Here is a 25,394-nt window from a genome sequence, read left to right on the forward strand (position 1 = left end):
CAACGGTCACGAGAAAACTGCTCAACAACGAAGAATACAACCGTCACAAATTTGAACAACCCAGACTCGCGCCCGATCGAGCGGTATGGAGTGACGATCTTCCAACACTCTCGCGCCCGATCGGGTGGTGGAGGCCCAATCGGGCATAAACCTAGCGAAATTCCAACTTGTTCTCGCGCCCGATAAGGCGGAGGCTGCCCGATCGGGCGACAGAACACATCACTGATTATACCCTCGCGCCCGATCGGGTGAGCACCATCACGATCGGGCGGTAAACTGGGCAGTGTAGCGTCGGCATCTCTAGCTTCTCTAAACCAAGATGCTGCTATTTATTCACCATTGTTCTATTATCCTTTTACCAAGGTTATTGCTTTAATATTCTTACTTAATTAATTTACAACACCATATCCTAAGTAAATTAATTAATTAACATGTATATTGTCTAAATTCTCAAAATTATTCAACACTTTATTATTTATATATTATTATCTATTGTATCTATGATAATCCTCTATTGATCTATGATATCCTCTATTGGTTCCATGATATATGATATCATCTCGCCTATAGATAATATCATTTGTTTGTTTAATGATATCCTATATTGATTTCATGATATCATGTACAGGTTTGATGATATCCTCTATTGGTTATATGATATCATCTACAAATTGGAATTGTTGTTTCAAGGCTTGACTCACCAAACTATTAGTGAGGCAAGTCTCGCGTAATACCTTCTTTTAAAGTAATGCCACATCACACTGATTTATGGATTATTTAGGAATATTTTAGGGAATAAATTTGGAAAATAAGGATAATTTGATAAAAATTCAATTACTAAAAAACATAAATATGAATCTTATTTTAAATTCCCAAAAAAGTAAAAATATAATTTATGAACAGAGGGAACTGGTTTAACTCCCGTGCAATGCATGATTATTATTAAATCTTACAAAGAGTTATTATATTGAATTTTATAAAAAATTATACTCATAATACTAATTCAAAAATAAATATAACTTTAAAATCATACCTAGGTATACCAATATTGAGAATAGTAACACTTAGACTTGATTTTTTTTTTTTTAAAGGGGTCTATGAGGTTTTATTTTAAAAATTAAAGAACTAAGGATAGTATCCACGCATGTGCTTTATTATTGATACGACTTTAAGAGTAAAAAATAAAGTGTATATGTGTGTGTTAACAGAATGTTTTTATTTTTTTATTGAATTGAATATTATTGCAAAAGTAACAAAATTAGAAAAAATGAATAATAAATAAATAAAAAGTTGATAGTATTAACGATAACTAAGATAATATAGAGTAATATTGGCGTGTCTTTTTTTTTTATTTTTTTATTTTTACATATATAGAGGCGATAGAGTAGTATTGTTTAATAATATTATCATTCATTTTTTTTACAAAAAAAAAAAAAAGAAAAAAAAACCTTATATTATTTTTGGAAAAAAAACCTTATATTAAATACTACATTTATGTAAAGAATATATTAGTTGGGTTTATATGGAGAATTATTATTGTTAAGAATTTTAATGGAAAAAAAGATGTTTTGAGAATTATTATTATTAAATCTTACAAAGAGTTGTTATATTGAATTTTATAAAAAATTATACTCATAATACTAATTCAAAAATAAATATAACTTTAAAATCATACCTAGGTATACCAATGTTGAGAATAGTAACACTTAGACTTGATTTTTTTTTTTTTTTAAAGGGGTCTATGAGGTTTTATTTTAAAAATTAAAGAACTAAGGATAGTATCCACGCATGTGCTTTATTATTGATACGACTTTAAGAGTAAAAAATAAAGTGTATATGTGTGTGTTAACAAAATGTTTTTATTTTTTTATTGAATTGAATATTATTGCAAAAGTAACAAAATTAGAAAAAATGAATAAATAAATAAAAAGTTGATAGTATTAACGATAACTAAGATAATATAGAGTAATATTGGTGTGTCTTTTTTTTTTTTTTTTTTTTTTTTTACATATATAGAGGCGATAGAGTAGTATTGTTTAATAATATTATCATTCATTTTTTTTTACATAAAAAAAAGAAAAAAAAAACCTTATATTATTTTTGAAAAAAAAACTTTATATTAAATACTACATTTATGTAAAGAATATATTAGTTGGGTTTATATGGAGAATTATTATTGTTAAGAATTTTAATGGGGAAAAAGATGTTTTGAGAATTATTATTATTAAATCTTACAAAGAGTTGTTATATTGAATTTTATAAAAAATTATACTCATAATACTAATTCAAAAATAAATATAACTTTAAAATCATATCTAGGTATACCAATGTTGAGAATAGTAACACTTAGACTTGATTTTTTTTTTTTTAAAGGGGTCTATGAGGTTTTATTTTAAAAAGTAAAGAACTAAGGATAGTATCCGCGCATGTGCTTTATTATTGATACGACTTTAAGAGTAAAAAATAAAGTGTATATGTGTGTTTTAACAAAATGTTTTTATTTTTTTATTGAATTGAATATTATTGCAAAAGTAACAAAATTAGAAAAAATGAATAAATAAATAAAAAGTTGATAGTATTAACGATAACTAAGATAATATAGAGTAATATTGGTGTGTCTTTTTTTTTTTTAAACATATATAGAGGCGATAGAGTAGTATTGTTTAATAATATTATCATTCATTTTTTTTACAAAAAAAAAAAATAAAAAATAAAAAGAAAAAAAAACCTTATATTATTTTTGAAAAAAAACCTTATATTAAATACTACATTTATGTAAAGAATATATTAGTTGGGTTTATATGGAGAATTATTATTGTTAAGAATTTTAAATGGGAAAAAGATGTTTTGAGAATTATTATTATTAAATCTTACAAAGAGTTGTTATATTGAATTTTATAAAAAATTATACTCATAATACTAATTCAAAAATAAATATAACTTTAAAATCATATCTAGGTATACCAATGTTGAGAATAGTAACACTTAGACTTGATTTTTTTTTTTTTCTTAAAGGGGTCTATGAGGTTTTATTTTAAAAAGTAAAGAACTAAGGATAGTATCCGCGCATGTGCTTTATTATTGATACGACTTTAAGAGTAAAAAATAAAGTGTATATGTGTGTGTTAACAAAATGTTTTTATTTTTTTTATTGAATTGAATATTATTGCAAAAGTAACAAAATTAGAAAAAATGAATAAATAAATAAATAAATAAAAAGTTGATAGTATTAACGATAACTAAGATAATATAGAGTAATATGGGTGTGTCTTTTTTTTTTAAACATATATAGAGGCGATAGAGTAGTATTGTTTAATAATATTATCATTCATTTTTTTTACAAAAAAAAAAAAAAAAATAAAATAAAAAGAAAAAAAAACCTTATATTATTTTTGAAAAAAAACCTTATATTAAATACTACATTTATGTAAAGAATATATTAGTTGGGTTTATATGGAGAATTATTATTTTTAAGAATTTTAATGGGAAAAAAGATGTTTTGGATTATTATAATTTACTTTCCTTAAAAAATCTGTGGGAAAACGGAAAGCAAAATGGGTGGGAAAATTACTTATAACATCGTGACAAGTATTATTTTAGATTTGCTCTTAGTATATGTTAATTGATTGATGATTGATGATGGATGATTGATTGATCGTTGATGATTGATGATAGTGACTACTACTACTCATTTAAAACCTTGGCTGGGGAAGTGAGGTGATAAACCAAAATAATCGGTTACAACCGCCAAAAGTTCAAATATAAAGCGCCGTGTTATACCTCCTTCAAGTGTTACCAAACCAGAAACTCCTCATTTCCCTTGAATTTATCTATCAAGTCATCTAAAACCCAGACACCCTTGTTTCAATTCTCAATCAATCAATCAATCAATCACTTCATCTAAAACCTAATTTATCTACAATGCCAAGACGCATCTATACTTATGACTCCTACACAGACGACATGGAAGACGACGATGACGACGTTCACGAGGCTGATTTCTTCGTGACAGAGGACGAAGACGAGGACGAGGACGAGGACGAGGATGAGGACGAGGATGAGGATGATGGCGAAGCGGCAGCGGTGGAGGAGGAGGAAGTGGGAATGATTACTTGGCCGCCTCTTTCTGAAGCTTCGGCAGTGGGGTCTACGGTTTCAAGAATTGAGGAGAGGGAGAAGGAGACGGTGAGATTGGTTCCGGATTCGGAAGGTACGACGTCTACGAGTGGAGGATGTGGTGAAGGAGAGGATAGTCAGAAATTGGAGTGGAATAGAGAGGATGTTGAGGGTTTGTTTTGTCCTATTTGTATGGAGCCTTGGACTGCTACCGGCGAACATCAACCTAGGTCTTTCTCTTTCTTTCTCTTGGTTTTAATTGTTTTACAATTTGGGTTTTGTAATTTGATTGTGTTGAATTGTTTGGGTTTGTTGAATTTGATGTTTGATTGTTTATTTATTTATTTTTATTGTCCTGGTGTCATTGTTGGTATGATATTTCGGCTTTTTCGTTCAATGAAGTGTGTGTAAATTTGAAGAGTTGTAGATAATGTTGTTTGCCATACATTAATAATTTGGTATTTAGGCCCTTTAGAATAGTTGATTATTGAAAATTTTGTACATTAGAGATAGCTTCCTAGTTCTAAGGTTGTACTTATTAGACCGCTTAACATCGTCCATTGGAGAGCTTCTTTTAGAGGTATTGGATAATTGTTGATGATGTACATTATTGATGAACTAATTAGGATTCGTTAAATTGTTAAGTTTTGTGTTGAATTATCTCTACATTAGGAATAGCCTAAAGTTTATACAGATGAGGAAAGTAAAAATTTTATGCTATGATGATCCAATAATAGTTTGGCTTCATTAAAGTGTTGATTTTCACATGTCCAAAATTTAAATTTCTACTACTTAATTATATGGGAAAATTACAATTTGGATAGTGACAATAGTGATATATGGAATTTGTTTTTGGCACCTTTTGGATATGTTGCCTTGCCTGTAAGTAATTTAGATTGTTAGTGTCTGTTCAACAATACAATTATTTATTAAATCAACGATGTGATTAATTTTGTATTGTTGTAACTTGTATGTATATGGAACACGAGTTGTTTATAATTGGGGAGGTAGGGAAACCCCGATTGCCCTTCTATCTTGTAAAATCTAGGGTAGTCAGTGCCCAATTGTAGGAAAACTAACCTTGGTTGTGAATTATGATGGCGGAACTCATGGAGGGTGATAATGTTGCCAGCTCAATTGGCTTGGTCTGGCTAATTGTCTTATCTGCGTTTAACTGTGTTCAGACTATGTTTACTGTCCACGTTTTCTTTGGTAAGCTATTTATAACTACTAAAAGGTAAAATTGATATCATGATTTACACTGAGAATGTAGCTTAAATATTTTACATTCATGTGCAACTTCATGCTTGGAATGACGGGTTTGACTTGCCACAAGCCCTCTGCTTCAGAATGATCATTGAGTTTTAGGAGTTATCCTCCTCAGGGAACCTGTAAAGTATTATGAGCCCTTGAGTTGGCAGGAAGAATTGTTTCAACTTTCAAGAGGAATCCTGTATAATTATTGCTTCCAGAAGCAATGATCGACCCTTGTGACTGTGCATTTTACTAAACTACTAAGCAAGAGTAATTAAGTTTATGTGAAAGGATCTCTTCAAGTTTTTTCCCGTTCTTTTTGTGACAGTTATGAATACCCTTGTTTGAAGTCAGACAACTTTATGGCTAGTCTATAAAGAATTCATCATCCATCATACACTAGGGTGTCTCTCTAATTCTATACGAATGTTATGTAAATGTGTGTGCGTGCTTGCTTTTTGGTATGATGTAGCATCACCTGCTTGGTTGTAACTGATGGTTCATATGGATATAAGGAATGCAGTTGTCTTACTTGTGGCCATTTATTCGGAATGTCTTGCATCAAAAAGTGGCTTGGACAACGGAAAAACTCTGGAAAGGTACGTAGTTGATAAAGATGGCATATTCTAAAACTTAAACACAAGTCTTATAAATTAGCAAAAAGATAAAATAACGATGGTGCTTCCTTTTTGAACTTTGTTATCTTCCTTGTCTTTATAGTGTCCACAATGCAACAAGAAGTGTACATTGAAGGATGTTCGGAGGATTTATGGATCACGGGTTGTTGTAGTTGACGAAGAATCACAAAAGGTATTTTAAGACAATTTGTTATGTACTATTATTGGATCTTCTTAAGAAGTTTTCTGAAACACTGTGCCTTTTTTGTTTTTCCCTATAGTGTATACGATATCTTGAGGCTAAATGCGATTCTCTTAAGAAAAAGGTATGGATTTTCACTTTGGGTTTACTGATTGCATGGCATGTCTCATGTGTCTCTTTATCACTAGCTTTTCATTACCATGTATGACTTGGTGTTCATTGTTTTGTTGTCATATTTTTGACCTATTTCTTTCTTACTTGCATCTCAAAAATGCAGTAGCTTGTTCCTTCGGTTTGATCAAGGCAAGTTTAAAGATGATATTATTGCTGTTTTTTGTCTGTTAGACTTAGAGATTGTTACCCTAATTTATGAATAAAATTCAATACCCCAACCTCTCGTGTATGAATATAGCATAGTTAGCAAATATGGGTCTAACCCACAAGGATGATGATGGTAAGTTGATTTCCATGTAGGCCTTGTTCTCTTCACCTTTTTTTTTTTTTTTTTTTTTTTGGTTGTTGTTTTTGTTGAAATTATACTGAACTGAAATCAATACAATTGAGAAATTGACTATTAAAATAAAACAAGCAAGTTAATTAAAGTAGAGTAATAACAGGATTAAGATAAATTCTAATACTATGCTGAAATGCATGATCTTAGATACTAAGATGAGATAAGCTTACTAGCATGATAAGCATTAAAACATGACATAGAGTCATAGACAAAACCGTACCTAACAATCTTAAAATAATAGAAAGAAAACCATTGCATACCTAATGTACTATTAGATTCGTATAAAAAATGTAAGAAAATGAGAGCATAAAAGTAAGAATTCATCATACAGTACCTGGAGCATCTAACAACAATAGCAAGTATTTTAGATCCACTTAGATTGATATAAATTACTCCCTCTTTCCCTTAATGATAGTCCCTTATACGCAATTTTCATGGGAATTAATAAACATAAATAAGTAAAAGGAAAATTTTCCATAAATAATACAACGTTCGGCCCGTTTTTTTTAATAATACACCTTTGGATTATACCTGAATAGTACAACCTTTAAGAGGTGTTAATTTTGAACAAGACAAAAAACTTGTAACCTGTTAAATCGGTTGCACATGACACGTGTCGTCAGTTAATTGATCTAAATTTCTATTTTTTTTTAAAAAAAATTTAGATTTTTAATTTTTGAAAAAAATTGTATAACATTTAATTAATTCCTATTTAAAACAGTAATCATGATTTAGTATTGTTTAGCAAATTATAAAAAAAAATCACCCATCCCCCTCCCCACCACCCAACCACCACTACTTCCACCACCAAGCCACCTCCTATCCCCCCTCCCTCACACGCAACAACTCCCCAGCAACGCTATTGACGGCGCCCAGCTTCCCCACCGCCGGCCGACCCACCCTCTCCTCTTTCCCCCTTACTTCGACCTCCCCCTTCCCCGTCGCACCACCATACCAGGGCAAACCTTAACCATAGCAGGCGCAAAATCGTTTTTTGGCGTTAGTTGTTGCTACCCTGAGTCAACTCAGGCGTCAAAAGCAGTAGGGTTGTCGGGGTAAGGGGAAAAGACAGTCAAGGTAACGGGAAAGAGAGAGTGTTGGGTCGGTCGGCGGTAAGGGAGCTGGGCGCCGGCCGCACGATCGCCGGAGAAATTGCTTTGCGTGGGGGAGGGGTGAGTGGTGGAAGATGTTGTGGCCTGGTGATGGTTTTTTTTATTTTTTATTTTTTTTAATAATAGTAATAAATTAATAATAATAATAATAATAATAATAATAATAATAATAATAATAATAATAATAAATGATGATGATGATGATATATAAATTAATTATTTCAAAAAAAATAGGGAAATTCTCATTGGTAGCCACCTACTTTTGCATATTTCCAATGGTAGCCACTTTGTATATGAATTATCTTTGGTAGCCTCCTACTTTTAAAATGTGACTTCCATAACCTTATTTAGCTAAAACCGTTAACTAGCTGTTAAGTTTAACCGAGATTAGTCTTATAACAACTAAAAATAATTAACTAAGGTTAGTTATCATAATTTAATTAATCTTTAAAAAAAAAAATAACCACCCCTCCCTCAACCCCACCCCCTTCCCTCTCCCCCTCCACTATCGGAGTCGGTACCGGCAATGAAGCTTCCTCCTTCCACCGGCGCCCATTTCTCGACACCCCAAGCTCAATTTCCAAGCCCCTACTCCCTCACGCACCAAGTCCGCAACACCAGCTAGCAATCGGGCAGTTCCCCATGACCACCACACACTGAACAACCAACCACCGTCACACCAACCTGCAACCAGCATCATCACACCGCCTCACTACCGAGTAGCGCCGCTAGCCCATAATTTATAGTCGCAAGCTTCAATTTTAGCCCAAATCAATTGATTCAATTAAGCCAACTACCATGTTTTTTTTTATTCTTGTTGATGATAATGCTAACTGATGGTGATGGTTAGTGAGGACAATTGATGGTGGTTGATTGGTGAAGATAGTGAGCAGCAATCCAGCAAAAGAAAAGGAAAGAAGAACGGCTTTGGTTTTGGGGATTTAATTTCATAGAAACAGGGAAAGTGTATTGGTGGTTGTGGTGGATTAGGGGGGGAGACGAGGAGGGACGATTGAGGGTTGGGGAAAGGCAGCCAAAGTAAGCGGGAGGGGCAGCCGGAGCGGCGCCGCCGGAAGTAGAGGGGGAGAGGGGACTACGGGAGGGAAGTGGCTGGGCTCGTGGTTGGGTGGAGGAGGGATGTTTTATAATTAAAATTAATTTTTATTTTTTATGAAACATAAAAAATATTAATTGAATTAAAAATAATTCATTTAAATAATTCATTTAAGTTTATAGTAATTAAGGTTACGGAAGTGAAAATGTTAAGAGTATGAGGCTACCAAAGATAATTCATATACGAAGTGGCTACCATTGGAAATACGCAAAAGTACGAGGCTACCAATGAGAATTTCTCAAAAAAATATTAATTAATTGACCAAACCAATTAAATGACGACACATGTCACGGCAATCTGTTTCTGTAGAAACAGGTTACCAAACGGTTATGTTTTGTTTAAAATTAACACCCCCTAAAGGTTGTAATATTCAGGTATAATTCAAAGGTTGAATTATTTTTAAAAAAAAAGGCCAAAGGTTATATTATTTATGGCAATTTTTCCTTAAGTAAATTTACATGGGAAAGTTAAATTTGCACAAATATTGTTGCAAAATGGAATAGAACTATTATTTTGGGACTTAAAATTTGCCATAAGGAACTATCAATAAGCGACGGAGGGAGTATAAAATTTGAAGTCTAAATTATAAAATTATAGTGTGATTGTGTTGCAAGAGTTGTCCGTGTTTGCCTCATAGATAGGGGTGATTTTATATCCTGAAAATAGTAGGGTAGAATGGACAAAGGATTAAAAAAGATACTTAAGATTAGTTTAATCTCTTGGATCTTCAGAGATTCTGATATTATTGGAATGAAAATCTGGTTAGAGATTCTGATATTATTGGAATGAAAATCTCGTTTGATTTTCTATGAGGCAGTAGAAGGAGTTGATGTGAAGAGATAAGGTTGAATCAATGAATCCTTTTGCTTGGTTAATCTTTTTGACTTGTGTATGTTGTGTGGAATTGAAATTTTATTATTTTTGTTAACCTTTGTAGTACTGGTTTTAAAAGAATAGGTGGCCGAGGTGAGTAGTACACTTGGACTTTAGGGTATGTATCCCCAGGCGTGAGATCTCCATATATTACAAACCAAACTCATAAATAAAGATCTAACTACTGTGTACCCCGGGCGATGCACCAGGTTTTACTTTGAATATCAACAAATATTATTTAACCTATAAAATATAAACTACATAATAAGAATAAAATGAAAAATAATAACTATGAAACTAAATAAGTGCTCTCAAATTGGTGCTTAATACAAAGTATTTAGTATATTTAATTGCATATGAAAAACAATTAAACGATAGCAAAGATGGTTAGAACATTAGATTAATTCGTATTGGTCTTGTGTTCAAACCTTGTAATAAGCATTTTTATTGTTGTGGCATATATCTAATGCATGTGAAGGGTGTCATGTGGCACATATTCCGTTTTAGGAACGCTTTTTATTATATAAGTATAGATTAAGCCCAGTGACTAATGAGAATTTTATTTACAGAGATGGACCTTAATAAGTACTCCAAAAACCTAAATAAAGAACATGAAAGTTATTCAAATTTGAAATGACTAAAATAAGGGATAATAGTGTATCTGTTGCATTACAGTGGATTTTGTATCCTATATTCCCTCTTTGTAATGTAGTTTATTTTGATCTTGCTGGGAAGACAATGTATTTGTTAAAAGAATAAATTGTTTTCATAAAATGATGGTTTTTTTTTTGTTTGGTTCAGGACGAAGAATGGCGTAAAAAGGAAGCTGAGTGGCATAGGAAAGTGTTAGTATTGCAGAAGAAAGATGTAGAGATTAGTCAGAAATTACAGGAACTTCAGGAGGTATAGGTGTTGATTGAGTTTTGACTTCATGGTCTATTGGTTCATGCCATGAATCGAGTTTCTACTATATGCTTAATCAGAATTAGTGGTCGACTGTTTTGGATACTGGAATGCTGCTGTATCTATAATATATCATTTGATTCATTTCAATGGCTGTAAATAGGCTGATACAAAGAAGTCCAGAAATTATTTCTAGCTCTAATAATTCGTGCTTAAAAGTGCAATAAACTGTTTTTCCATGGAGAAAGCTCTCTTTTTTCTGCATTACTCATATGAATATTTTTCCTTGGCTGATGTGTGTTTAATTTAATTGGGACCCTCATATCAATCTAATTTATGTACTTCCAGAGGGAGGATATTCTTCAACGTACAGTGGCTGAGTTAGGAAATAAATCATTGGTTTTGGATGCTGCTACTGATGGGTTTCAACTGCAATCATCTACAGGTAATCATACTTTGCAGTGATGAGTTTTCTTTTCTGAGCCATCAGTTGGTAGTTTTATGTGCTGCAGAAGTAATTTTTTTTACTGAGTAATGCTTTATGTACAATAAGTTCCTAATTTTCTTATTATTAATCGTGGTGTTCTTCAGGTGTCAACGTTGGATTAACTCAAAGTCAAGTATCTTCTTATACATTTAAATTACAGGTTTGCTGCAATACATTTACCAATAAAGTAGTTTTTCTGTCTATGTTGTTTTGCAATATCAAGGCATTGATCCCATGTAAAAGAAGACAAGGTGCATCTACAATATTCTATGTCTAGATCTAACTCTTCCTTTGTAATGAGATATAAGGTGCATTGTCAAAGTATCGGGAGACATTCCTTGGAGAAGTCAGATCTATTTTGTGATATAAGAAGTGTTTATTCTCTTTATAGCACCTGAAATTTAGTGTTGTCTGCAGTAATCAGTTATTACTAGTAACATCTTGCAGCTTTTGCTGGTGCTCACACAAAAATGTCATCCAACCAATATGCTGATTCAGTGGCTATTGTTCTTGCTACTTTGCTTGTATGCAGTGTTTGCTTTCTCTTTAATGGAATTTAGGAATGGTGTTTTGAATCAATACTTAATTACTTATGGTATACTATTCTGTCATGTACATGTCATATTGAAAGTTTTCTTATCAGGACTTCAGGCTGGCCTTAGGATTCAAATTTGTGATTTAGTTTGTCCTTGAGAATGACTGAAATTTTGTTTGTCCTTAACAATAGACTTGTGATCACATCATGCCACTTTGTTGTAAGCAATAGTTCATTTATTTTCTAGTAGGTGCTATTTTTGTCATGTTCGTTTGTTAACTGCTGGATAGCATGCTCTTACAATTTTCTTTTAAATAATTTTTTTAACAAGATGCTATTTTTACATTAGAAAGAACCTTTTTCCGTCTTTTGTGTTGTATCATTCCAATAAGCTTATTCGATAGAATCTGGTATGGGACACTGAAGACTTTGGTCAACTATAGTGGGATCAAATTTACTAGTCAGAATACTGATATGAACATTGGGGATTGCATATAACCTATACCTGTCCATTCTGTTTTTTTTAGGAGTGGGATCAAGACTGGATTTATTTGAAGTGCTCCTGCCTTAAAATATTGAGTTTAAATGAGATGACACATAGGATCAGGTGATTTATTTGAAGTGCTCCTGCCTTAAAAAATTGACTTTAATGAGATATATAACACTAGTTCTTTTTAAAATCTATTAACATTGTTTGCATAAGTTTTAGCATGGAAGGAGAAGTAAGGGGAAAGGAGAGGTGGGGGAAATTTAGTGAGAGGGAGGTTTTGGGATAAAAGGAGTTGAAGGATTGGGAGGAGAGAGAGAGGAGGGATTTTTTCTTCCCTGTTTTTCTTTAATATAACCATAAACCATAACAGTAATATATTGTGCCCTTTTGCACTGCAAAATTGTGCAATAGCTATTTAGCTATGTTGCTCAATTATTTATCAGCACATTTTAATGTTTGCAGCAAGAGTGGCCAGTAGATGGAGCACGACACTTTGATGTGGATGATACTGGTCAGATTTTGATTATTGCACGAAGACCGAATAGGATTGGTGATCCCCATATTCTCACTAAAGTATGTTTTTGCCCTTCTTTCTTGCAATTTGCTTGAGGTGAATAAAGTTTTGCCAAACTAACTTTACTCTTTTGTTCTGCAGATGAGTTTAGTTTCTCCTCATGAGCAAGATAACATTCTACTTCCTTCATCGGTCAACGCAGTCAGAGACTTGCGTGTATCTTCATTTGCTAGACTTGCACTATTGGCTTCAAAGAAACTGTCTGTTTTAAGGTGGGGATGAACTTATAGTGCAAAATTTTTTCCCAATTGACTATACTCTGGAAACATGCTATTTTCTTGTTAGAGCATGTTGACCTTTTTATAAATGGAAAATGGTTTGTTGCATGAAAGACGTAAATTTTGTTATTCTTAGTATGTAGCAATTCTGAAAAGATAGAGTAATGGAAGTCCCTCTCTCACTAATGTCTTATTAATTTCTTGTTTTTTATCCCCTTCAGCATGGAAAGCAACAATGTTGTCCTCAACTATGATTTACCGGTACACTTTCTTTACTTTATATGTTTTAATGATCACGTGAACACCTTCTTATTTTCCTCATCTCTCACAGTCACTGTAGTATATGGTGGTCAGTCAAACTTGGGTTTTTGTGGCCATAGTAGAATTACAAGATCATTTTCTATATTGCCCTCCCCCTAGGATTCTATTACACCTATGCTTTTATAAATTGTATTTTTGGACTTTAATTTAAGTATAACCTATATTTTGCTTCTTCATCTAAGAATTATTCACATTGTTAAATAGTTATGTCCCTATATCAAAATGACTTTCATGGAATATTGGAAAGGGATTCAATCCTAATCTTCCAGCGTAATTGTCATGTCTTGGCTAGTTACTCTAGATTCTAGATCATTTTGATTTTTAGACTGGAAATTTTGGATCATTCTAGTGATTGTTAATTTGTTTTTTTCTGGTTTTGAGCATGTAATGGTTCCTGTGGATTGGATCAATAAAAGCTTGAACAAGGTATTAAACTTAAGGGATGGTAGAAAATGAATTCTCTGTTTTACCTTCTATGTTTCTGAATGGACTGAAATCTGAATTTTTTTAATTTTAATTATTATTTTTTTTTTTGGTAATTGAAGGTTCTTAAAAAATGGGTCCAAATATTTAATGTTGGTCTCTTAAAACTGCTCGTTTTGTCTACGCACTAAAATATAAAACAATCATTTTGGTGACATGAAAACTATTTCATTACTAGAAGTACCGTTAGAAAGAATAAACTTTATAAAGCTGCTGTCATTGTTGGCTTGTTGCCTTTTTATTGATAATATGTCAATAATAAGACTGTCAAAACAAGAGAGCAGAATAATTTAAAATCCAATAGCTGTCTTTTTCTTTGAATCTTAAGAGAGTAAGTCAGGATTTAAGCATGTACTAGATTAGTTTAGATGCTATCTATTTCCATAGTTGTCAACTGCAAGGTAGGGGTGTGGCTAGAATGTTAGGTTTTTAATTTGTTTCTCTTTTATCACAGTAGTCAAATTATTCATTTGTTTTTCTTTTAAAAAGTTGGCCTAAGATTAATGGACATATGTTGCAGTTCCTTCCCCGTGGTCCACATTTTTACGGTCCTAAATTATGGTGTTCCTTGAACATATATAGGGGGACTTTTCTTTTGTATAAGATTGGCTGCCATCTCTTATAATTTAAGATGCTGGTCTTTTATGCATCTCTAGTTAGTGTCTTCACTGTCTTGCACTCTTGCATGGGGTCATAGTCAATTGATTATTGGTAATGATTGGTAATTGTGTTTATTATTTTTGTTCCAATATATTTTCTTGCTTTCTTTATTAATTTATTTATTTATTCTGGCGCTGATATATATATTCTTGATTGATTTTTTAGGCTGCTGCTTGGTCTTGCTCATGGGATAGTAACAGTTCACATTATGTTTATGCTGGATTACAGGTTTTACCTCTTACCAATGATTGTTCATTTTTATACTCATACTTTTATTGTTTTTGTGCCATTCAATGCCTATATGCTCCTTGCTAGAGCGGTGCTCTTTCCTCCTTTGTTGCCTTGTTGGCTGTCTTTCATGCTTTTTTTTTTTCTAGGAAAGGTGGATTGATGACGATGAACAAAGGCTGTGATTTTTTTTTTAAAGATAAATGAACTATGTTTCTTTGCTTTAGCTTATGTAATCTCAGGGCTTATTTTTTTTTTATCAAGAATTTATGGACTTTGGAATGCTATTTCTTCACTTTCCCTTCACTCACTTAGAAGTTGTCCCCCCTATCACCCCCCCTCCCCCCCCAAAAAAAATAAAAAAAATAAAAAAAAAAATAAAAAATCTATCTCATTCTATCTACAAATCTTTTATTTGAGCTAACATGTTTTCTGTTTTTTATTTGTATGCTGTTCTTATTGAGCACAGTTTCCTCCAGTTTCAAAATCATCCTCTAGGAATCAAACTCTTGAGAATTATGCATGCAATTAATCAATAAACAGTGTAAACCCAGGAAGGAAAGCATTAAACTATTAAAGGGAATAGTATAAATATTGTTTATCAAGTAGAACTAGCCAAATTTGCCTAAAGCAACACCAGACCCAGTTTAATCTAATACCAATAATATCTAGCTTAAAATTTGATTTGTAAAATTTGTACCGTGAATGGATATCAATCCAACTGTAAATCCTCATTTGATCTGTAATATGAACCATATCCACTTCAGCATCCTTGCCAAACATTATATTATGTCTTTCTTATTTTATTTGTTTATTATTTTTGTGTATTAATTTGTGCAGAATGGCATGCTTTTAGTGTTCGATTTGAGACAAACTGGAAAGCCTATGGAATCTAGGAATGGGCTTACCTGCAAGCCCATTCATTCCATATGCTCTCTATTAGAGGATGCTCCAGATTACTTAGGAGCTAAGAAACTCCTTACTGGTTCTTCGATTGGCTTGTGTGAGTGGAGTATTGGTGGTGAATATAAAGAGTATGTTTTCTTGTTCTGCTTAGCTGTTGAGGCTCTAGACATACTTGTTTGTCATACTTCGATTATTTTTATTAAATTCCCATCAATACATCCAAATTGTGAATCATTACATATTTAAATACTGTCGTGTTTCTTAGAAAGAAATGGATTTAAAGGATTTTAATTTGTGAAACTTATTTTATACTTTGATCATATTGGCAGATTTATTAAAATTTAGTTTCCTTGACAAATAAAAGTACCTAAGAAATAATTATTTTGTGTGAATTCTGAATTCCATGAGTAAGCAATTCTCTCTATTCTTGTAGTTGTTCAGTGGATCAGAGTGATCTACCTTCTTGCCGCTAATTATGTGGTTTTCATGACTATTTGTCCAAGGCCTATTGATGTAAAACCTCTTTAAACATATGGTTTCAAAACTTCCTGTAGCAAAGTAGAGTGCATATGATTGTAAATCTATTGCTTATGGTAACTTGGAAATAGGCAATTAGTCTATGAACCTATGATTTTAAATTCTTGTTCACCACTTTATAAATACAACAGATGATATTTTACATATTGTCATTTCTTGCCAGGCTCTTGTTTTGGGCATATCCTAAATGCATTTATCTGATGTACAAGTGTGGTTGGTGAGATCATATATACTGTTTTCTGTGTCCTTGATTAATATTAATGTAAGAATATGTCTATGTGTATTGGTGTGTTGTTGAAGTGCACACAAAATTAAACCTTATTCACCTTAACAAATAGCTAGGGCAAGTAAGAGTCGATCCCACGAGGAAAGCAAGTCTAAAGTAACAAGTCACCAGGTCTAAGTTCCAAAAGAGTAACACGATTTGGGGGGGGGGGGGTTGATTTGAGAAAGCTAATCTAAAACAACTAAAGAAATAATATATAAAAGGAATTATAATTAAAGAACAAACAATCAATGGAGAAAACCGGCCATGGAACTTCGTAAAATCATTGACACATTAACTAATATTCAAGGAACAACTTGACTTATGGAACAAGTTCCCTTATTAATAGTTAGTTCCAGTACGACCTTCCCTAACCCTAACCAACAAATAACCCCCATATTACGAGCAAGGAATTTAACCTGATGATAGCATTAAGAACTAGGAAAACATCAAGCCAAGACAACCACAACACTTTGGAACTTGCGTGATTAAGCCTCGATCCAGGATTACTTTTCAATTAATAGAGTGGAACGTCCTCCTCTACAATTGGTTGCTACTTCATTAATATTCCCAAGCAATTACGGACTTAGTAGTATTAATTAGCAATAGAAATCAAACCCAAACAAATAGTTGCACACTTACTTATAAGAATCATTATTCATGTTAACAAAACAGTAATTCAAGAATATTCCAAAACATTAATTATTAATCATTAAAACCAAACTAACTTGTCTCAATTATTGATTACATGTCCTCCTCTAACTACTACTGAGCATAAAGAACTACCCACTCATGTTACAAAGCAAAGATTTAAGGTTCTTGGAGAAAAACATACCGAATTCCTCTAGGTGGTTTCTTCTAAACGGGAGCACAAGTGAGAGATGAATGAAGAATTGATGATGAATAGACGAATAACTATGGGGTTTTATAGAATTATGATAGAATTATTCCCCAAGTAAAGTCCCTAAAAATATGAAAGATAAATCTAAGATAAGGGAAGTAGTTAGATAGAATCTATGAAATTCTATATATTGCCAAATCTTTTCCTAAATGATAGGATCTTCTTCTTATCAAATATATCTTCCTTCCGGCTATAAACTATGTTACATTGACACGGGTACGGATATCTGATATTTGGTACGGATCTTAGTGTCCGATACGTCATTTTTAAAAATTTAGGACACTTGGACACCGTCTTAACTTTGGACTCAGGTACGGATACGGCAATAAATTCTTTAAGGAAAAAAAACATCAATAAGAAAAACATAAAAAATTATTTGAGGCTTTTGAGTCAATATTTATTCAATATAAATTTTGATACATACAAAGTACTATCTTTTAAGGAAGTTTTGTGTAGAACTTTTAAAGATAGGGTCATTTGTGAACAACTACCCATTTTTTTTTATTTGTTTAGAACTACCCACAAGTTTGAAAACATTTTGGTAGCACTACCCATTAACATTTTTCGTCCAATTAAGACGTTATCGAAGGTCACTTTTTTCACTTTTGCCACCTAATTAACTCTCCCAATTTGTATAAAGGTTTTAATTTACCTTAATTAACCTAATTAAGGTTTTAATTATAATTTATTTTAGGGTTCATGAGTGTAGTATTATTTGGGGATTTTAATTTCTAAGGTTTGGGGGTTTAATTGAATTGGGGTTTTTGCTTATTTTAGCATTAATTGACCATTGTAATTGAAAAAAAGTAAAAAAATTGGGCCAAAATTACGTTTTAATGGGACGAAAAACATTAGTGAATAGTGCTACCCAAACTTTTCCAAACTAGCGGTTAGTTCTAAACAAATTAAAAAAAAAGGGTATTTGTTCACAAATGACCCTATCTTTAGGGTAGTTCTACACAAAATTCCCATCTTTTAAATAACTAAGAAAGATTTGTTATTAAAAAAATGAGTACCACAGCTTTTCTGTACCAATTTCTTGTGAAACCCCAAAGCCTTTTTAAAAAAATAAATGTACATCTCTTTCTTGGGAAATCAGAAAACCTTTTTAAATAAAGTTATTCCTCAAAAAAAATAAAATAAAGGTAAAGAAATACTTAAAACCCTTCATCTTTCTTTAATGGCTGCTTTCTTCGTTCTTCCCTCTCTGTTCTCTCTCTTGAAGCTTCTTTTCTTCAATGGCTACTGTGAATAGCCGTACCCGAGAGCTAGATGGCGAGTCCGGAACGGATTTCATACCCGAATCCGTGGGTATGACGGAAAAAATGCCGTGTCTGGGTAACAGAGGCTGTAAATACTCAAGAATTATTCTCCAAGTAAACAAATATCACGTTGCCATGAATCTGGACACTTCTTGGACTGCCAGTAAGTTCCTTTGCGTCTGCGTCAGTCTTCCAGTTCCTCCGAAGGAATTCAACGTCTTTTCATTTGCATTTGACATTGGCTCTTTTATTCGGTTCATCTTTTTACCATCCAAAATGGCTCAATAACCTATCAAAACACACAATGAGGAAATAAATCACAAAATACCAAAAACATAGATAAAAGCACTAAAATGCTAAAGGAACTAACCCAAAATCCCAGGAAATGACTGTAAAATAGTGTCATAAATGACACTCATCAAAAAGCTCAATAAATGTCCTTTTCTAAATACTAAAAGTAATAAATCACTGCATTATGTTAAGCAAAGAAATTTTAGAGCTAAAGTATGCTTTTAAAAGAAATTTATGATCCTATGCCTGTTGTCTTCCTTATCATCAAATTTGTGTGGTTGAATTTGTAATTTTGTATTATCAATGATGATACTGTAACTGATTAACTACTTAACAGGGAGAGAGAGAGTATGGGAATAGGGTTGCATATTGTGTTGATTTAAAGATATTTCTAAGGGGAATAGGGCTGTATATTGTATTGATTTTAAGATATTTCTTAGAACAAATATGATTACACCTGCAATTTAAGACTTATTTAGTTATCTCCTGAACAAATGATGATTTACTTTTTTTTCAATGAATTTCTCTCTCTAACATCTGCTCTATTTAACCCTACAACCACCGGTTCACCACCCCCAATTTCTCTTGCCTCCCTTGTCGCCAATCTTCTCTCACCTCCCTCTTCTTCGGTTGTCGTTCTCTTTCCTTTTTCTCCTTCCTGGTGCCTGCAACCTCCCTCGAGGCCAACCCAACAATTGCTCCTCTTCTCCCTTGCCGCCGCCAATTATTACTCATTCTCTTCCCTCGGCGTTCTGTCTCTTTCCTCACTGCCAACAATTCCTTGTTTGACTCGTCCATGTCGAAGATGATGGGTGGGATGGAGATCTATTAGCCAGTATGTTGTAATTTGTATGAGTCGACGATTTCGGTGAGTCGTGGTTGACTAAGCAATAGGAGAAAGAGGCGACCTTTATTTGAGATGGTAACCAATCAACGGGGCTCATGAAAACCATAGTTCATTACTTAGTTTGTGGGAGAAAGTGATGAGCAGTAGACAAATTTGCAGTGGCGGTGGTGGACTAAACAAAGGTGGGGTGGGGTGGGGTTGCTGGTTGGAGATGAAGGTAGAAAAGGGCAAGAATAGGATTAGGTGGGTTAGGGCATTTTCTATCTGACCTCTCCTTAATATGCACGCAAAAATGAAGTGTGTCAATTAATATGAATTGGAGAAAGTATATATTTTTCAACATGGTTAGTCAACAAGTACATGTTTAAATTCCTGGCATTTATTTATAGGAAACTTAGAACTCAGTTTGTGTAACTCTTGATGTAATTGTGATAACTGTTCCCTTGAATCAAACACCTTTTGAATTTCATTTTTTTTGAACATCATCTATCTACAACAGAAGTTTGAATTATGGTAGAGCTGCATTGACTAGCCGCTTTGTCACACTAGTTTGTATTTGGTTTGTGTAGCTCCTTGAACGGGATGCATTCTTTTCTTGAAACCATGTGATTATGTGATATGCAATAATGAATATGACAAGGCATGAAATATTGATGGTCTGAAGCTCATTATATCTTTCCAAGTGAGCTTTGCTACCATTCATTGGCCTTTAAGGGCTCTGTTTGAGTGATAACAATATTATAGATGCATAGTGGGGTTCAGTATAATTACTGTAATAGGATGCACTTGGGAAAAAATTAGTTGAAAAATCATGATCTTTGAAAGAAAAATGGTGCAGATTAGAGGCCTTTAGAAAATATAGAATTGGTTATATTTGGATGAGAATTGATAAAATAAAAATAAAAAAAATAAAAATAAAAAATCTTGATGATTTTCCTGGTATCATTTTTCGCTGTACCAGTACACTTCCATCAGTAAGATGGGTCTCACTAGATTTATGTATGCAATCAATCATACAAAGACTGAAAATACATGAGCCAACGACTTATATAAGCCTAGCCAGATTTACAAATGTATGTTTTATGTGTGCATCTTAAATTATTTATTACATGAAGTATTTGAAAAAAATTATATCATTACACCAACTTTTTCCACCGACATCATCTCCATTCCCGATGACTCATAATTTAGGCCTAGATGACTCTTAGATATAACCATTGATCTGTCAAACAATTGCCTCTATCTAACTAAGGTGCCATTTGCCATTATTGTGAATTTGTTAGTTACCTTTTTCTTTTCTTTCTTTCTTTGTTTTAATTTTTATAAATTTTTTTGAGATTGAACTATAATTAGAAAATTTATTGATATAAACAAAGTCTAAGCGGTTTTGTGAATGTGGAAGTGGAAACATTGAAACTACTTAATGTGGTCTTGTACTATCTGCTAACTAACTATTTCTCCTTATTACTCTCATTCGCCTTTACTATATGCTAAGTATTTTTAGCTATACTGAAGTCTACTTCCATTTCCCATGTATACCAGGGCTAAGTTAGATTTGCATGCTTTTGTAATCTACCTGGCATAAATCATGAATGTATTTTAAAATTCATGCATCTAAAGTATTTTGTACACTAATTGTTTTAGCCTCATTTCTAAGACTCTAAGAGGAGCCCATTCTAGGTTAGGCTCCAAGTTCAACCTAAATACATTTGTAAAATGGCTCAGCTTTTGGTACTTTCATGTCCAGGGCATGTACTGCAATGTTAACGTCTCGCTGTACTTGTTGACAGACAACTTTCAACCCTTTAGTCAATGCAATCGCTGATTATGAACTGTGGACCGGTTTGAGTTTCTGACTTTTGTCTTATCCCATTTGCTGAGTTACATGAAATATCTCATATCAATGTTCTTACAATGCATCCTCTATGACTTTTGGAAGGAGTTAGGAAGGATATGAAGTTTTTGGATTTGCACAAGGATGAGGCATTGGATCGTAAGGGAGGGAGGAGGAGGATCTTTGTCGATGATTACACGAAATAATCAAATTTGGTTCATGTAGCTGACCCCACTTATAGGATTAAGGCTTTGATTGATTAATTCCTCTGTAGATTGTAATAATGGGTTGTGAATTATATTGTGATAAACAATCTTGAGGATGGATTGCAATGTCATGGATCGTGAGAAATTACATTAGGCGAGTAGAATCTACAAAATATTGTCATTGTTCCTTTACAACCTTTACATAGCAATCCATTTCCATTAGTACATTTCACAATGCTTCCTAATTTCTCCTGTCTTGTATTTGCTTTATTTGTATGAAATTGTGTTGGGGCTTTGGGGAAGATGTGATAGTAATGTAGCATTGTAGCATGCATAATAGTTTTGAAGCAAACCTCATATAAGTTGGTGTTTCTGTTTGCCGAGGAATTGGTTGCTTTGATGTGTAATTTGTCCTTAAGTTTGTCTTGTCACTTTAACGCTTTGTTTGGATAGCAACGAAGGAAAGGAAGGGGAGGGTAAAAGGAGGAAGGGAAGGGAAAAGAAAGGGAGGGGGAGGTGAGCTCCATTTTCCCTCCAAATCTCTCCTATTTTGGAGGGATTATGCTTATTAAAGAGGGGGAAAATGGATCCCTCCCTCTCCTTTCCCTTCCTTCCCCCAATCCTTTACCCAAACAAGAGAATTTGTCCCCCTCCCCCTCCCCCTCCCTTTTTCTTCTTTTCTTTTCCTTCCATTTCTTTCTATCCAAACAAAGTGTAAAATTTGTTTTATACCTGTAATGATGTAATTGGGTATGTCCTTGCTCTATGTGTGAAATCAAGTGCAAGTTTTAGTTTTAATTCATATGTAGTATGTTTTATCATGTATTCGTGTGTAATGTTATTGTGTTTGGTTCTTCCCTGGGTTATGAGCTTATGACCACAACCAAGATGAATCTTGTAGATACTTATGAGTCATTAAATTGACAGTAATTATCACTATTATCAGTATTGAATGTGTGTGCCAAGACTGCCAAACTGTCTGGGTGGTTATTGTTTAAATTTTTGCCATTCCTGTTCTTTTTATCTTTTGCTGAGATCTGCCGTATATTTAGTTGCTGATATTTGTTAACTGGTATCTTGTTCTGTTTTCTTCAGGCCGTCCTTAGTTGCAGAAACAGCAAATCAAGGAGTTTGTATATCAGTTGCTCACTGCCCCAGCAGTGATAATATTGTGGCAACATTTCGACCAAAAGTGGAGATGCCTGATAATTATAGCATTTCTCAAGTCACACAAGGTCCTTCACCTACCTTGGGGCACCATCTGCATGGTTCTCATGTCTTTTTGCAGAGGGTAAATTCTAGATATCAAAGGTTTGGAACAACACTTGCGTATGTACCCAGCATTCGACTTCCAAAATCTACCATTATAGGATTGGGAGATGGTACCCCTGTGTTCGCATGTGGCAATGAAGCAACGTCAAATTTGGTCTTGCAAGAATTGCCCTCATTAAAAATTGTTCAGTCTCTCCAATCCCACGATCCTATCCGTGATGTGAAGTACACCACCTGCACAAAACCAAATCTACTTTGCTTGAGTCAAGACAGGATACAGTTCTTCTCTAGATAACTATCTTGAGAAAGGTAAGTAGGAATCCCTGAATTTTCATTGCCTAGCGCTCTTCTGCCACCATCCCATAAATAATAAACCTATTGAATTCTTATTTTACTCATAATTTGTTGCTTGACCATGTTTTTATAGCTTACTCCTCCCTTCTTAAACATGTTTAATGATACCATCTGTCATTTTGTATATTATGATATTGCAATTCTAAAAACAAATCATTTGTTTTGATAACAATTTGTTGTGTACAATTGAGGCAAATATCCGGTCTTAACTTGCAAGGTAAATTTATTGGTGATTAAAGTCTAGATATAAAAAATGTGGTCAAGCTTTATGATGCCTGCTGTCATTGTGCCCCATGATGAACTTGAAGATGTGATTAGTGCAACATTAATCTTGATTTCACTAATGCAGGCATTTATTCAGAGATTCAAGTGGTATTTTGAAGCAAATTTTTTGAAGAGCAGAGGATAGTTAGGCCGGGCTTCTTAGAGCTTTAGCTTATTTATGTAGGGTTAGGTTATCATATTGTAAATTATTGCATGTACCAAAGCACCGCTGTTTTAGCAGGTATGCATAGGCCTGATTATCAGGCAAATTAGGAAATTTTGCGTAAATAGGTTGTAGATTATTTATGAGAAGTTTATTACTTCGTATTATAAACTGATCAGGCAGGTGACAACAATGATCGACAAGTTTAGATATCATACTATCTGGTTGTAGCACTGCGCTTCAAGTCTTGGGTATAAGCTGCCACAAGGACATTCATAAGCTACACAACTACGAAGCACTGACTCATAAGTTGATAAAGTAATGGCGGACTTAGGTGGGTTCAAAATATAGTGCAACATAAGGGGGCATTTGCCATTTTGGTGTAACAAAGGGTAAGGGAAAGAGTTTAAGAAAGAGTTATATTACTTATGTATCACAAGATACTGAACTTTAAATTGTATCAGGTTTTGGTCCGATATTTGCGAGTTTGACACTTTGAGAGCAAAGGGGAAGGGTAAGGGATTCTCACCCTCAAAGTGTCTCTAGTGGCGATTGAACCTTCAACCTCAAAGTGACAATCTACCACTAGACTAAGCTTAGCTTGGTGGTAGATTACTTTCAGTAGAGTACTAAACTTTGTTAAAGAGGAAAATTAAAATTTTGACTTATTTAATGGCAAAACTTGTGAGCTGTTAAATGTTACTTTCATTTTACAAGGGAATACTCCCTTTTTTACATGAATGGACATTTGCCCTTTTTGCAAGTTGTAGTATAAAAACCTTCTTTGTTGGTCATGACCAAAATTGTACCACGTGAATCCTGAGCCTACGACATCGGTACCCACGACATCAAACTCCACTTTTTTCGATCCACTACCTTAAAAATTCGTTTAAAAAAATTATCAAGTTTTTACGACGAATTTTGGACAATTATCGACGGGAACATTCGTACTCCGGAGATGTTGTCGGATGAATCTGTAAGTACTTATTTTTTTTTTTTTTGGAAAAAGGACAATTCACCCAAAAAATCCGAATTTACCTAGGTGGATCCTCTTGAGATTTCCAGATCCACCAAGATAGATCCGAAAATTTTCGGCAGATGTCCACATCCGCATGAAATTTCCGGATCTGCCTAGGTGAATCCGGAATTGTCAGGCAGATCCACCTAGGTGGATGCAAAAGTTTTGGGCGGATGTCCTTTTTCTATTTTTTTAATTAATCGATTATTAATGTGGTTATTAAATTAGTTTTTATTATTTTTTTTATTTTATTTATTTATTTATTGTGGTTGTTATTATGTTTTTGATAATTTGCGTAATTAGTAATAATGTTATTATTGTTTTGTAATTTTTTTTTTTTGGAAAGACAAAGCAGGATAAAATTAGCATAAATCAAGTTCGCCCAAAGCTAAGAAACTTTGGGGGAACAAATACATACACACACGCTCATCACTCATGCCCGTATCCCACCTAGCAGCAAAATGAGCAACTGTATTACCCCCCCCCCCCCCGTCTAACATGGCTACAACTGAAATCAACAAAATCATTACTCATTCTAATAATGTCCTCATAAAACAGAAATATGGGAGCAGC

At 33.4% G+C, this 25,394-nt stretch overlaps 1 protein-coding gene across 1 annotated transcript; it reads left to right on the top strand.

The window, feature by feature from the left end:
• The first annotated feature begins 3,753 nt into the window (after positions 1-3,753).
• On the top strand, positions 3,754-24,556 carry LOC145612101 (uncharacterized). The gene is made up of 14 exons (XM_081667474.1): positions 3,754-4,346; positions 5,894-5,969; positions 6,091-6,180; positions 6,269-6,313; positions 10,604-10,705; positions 11,054-11,150; positions 11,297-11,352; positions 12,680-12,790; positions 12,873-13,003; positions 13,231-13,270; positions 14,639-14,701; positions 15,542-15,735; positions 22,846-23,331; positions 23,726-24,556. The coding sequence occupies exons 1-13, from the start codon at positions 3,922-3,924 to the stop codon at positions 23,315-23,317; spliced, it is 1,902 nt and encodes a 633-aa protein (XP_081523600.1). The 5' UTR covers positions 3,754-3,921; the 3' UTR covers positions 23,318-23,331; positions 23,726-24,556.
• Positions 24,557-25,394: the final 838 nt, after the last annotated feature.

This window comes from Chenopodium album, chromosome 3 (genome assembly GCF_948465745.1).
Source record: "Chenopodium album chromosome 3, dcCheAlbu1.1, whole genome shotgun sequence".
Lineage (NCBI taxonomy): Eukaryota > Viridiplantae > Streptophyta > Magnoliopsida > Caryophyllales > Amaranthaceae > Chenopodium > Chenopodium album.

Bases quoted from the DNA above. Each gene is read 5' to 3' on its own strand.
- LOC145612101 (XM_081667474.1), top strand. From the start codon at position 3,922: ATGCCAAGACGCATCTATACTTATGACTCCTACACAGACGACATGGAA. The intron at 6,181-6,268 runs GTATTTTAAGAC...TTTTCCCTATAG, and splicing joins TTGACGAAGAATCACAAAAG to TGTATACGATATCTTGAGGC. The intron at 12,791-12,872 runs GTATGTTTTTGC...TTTGTTCTGCAG, and splicing joins ATCCCCATATTCTCACTAAA to ATGAGTTTAGTTTCTCCTCA.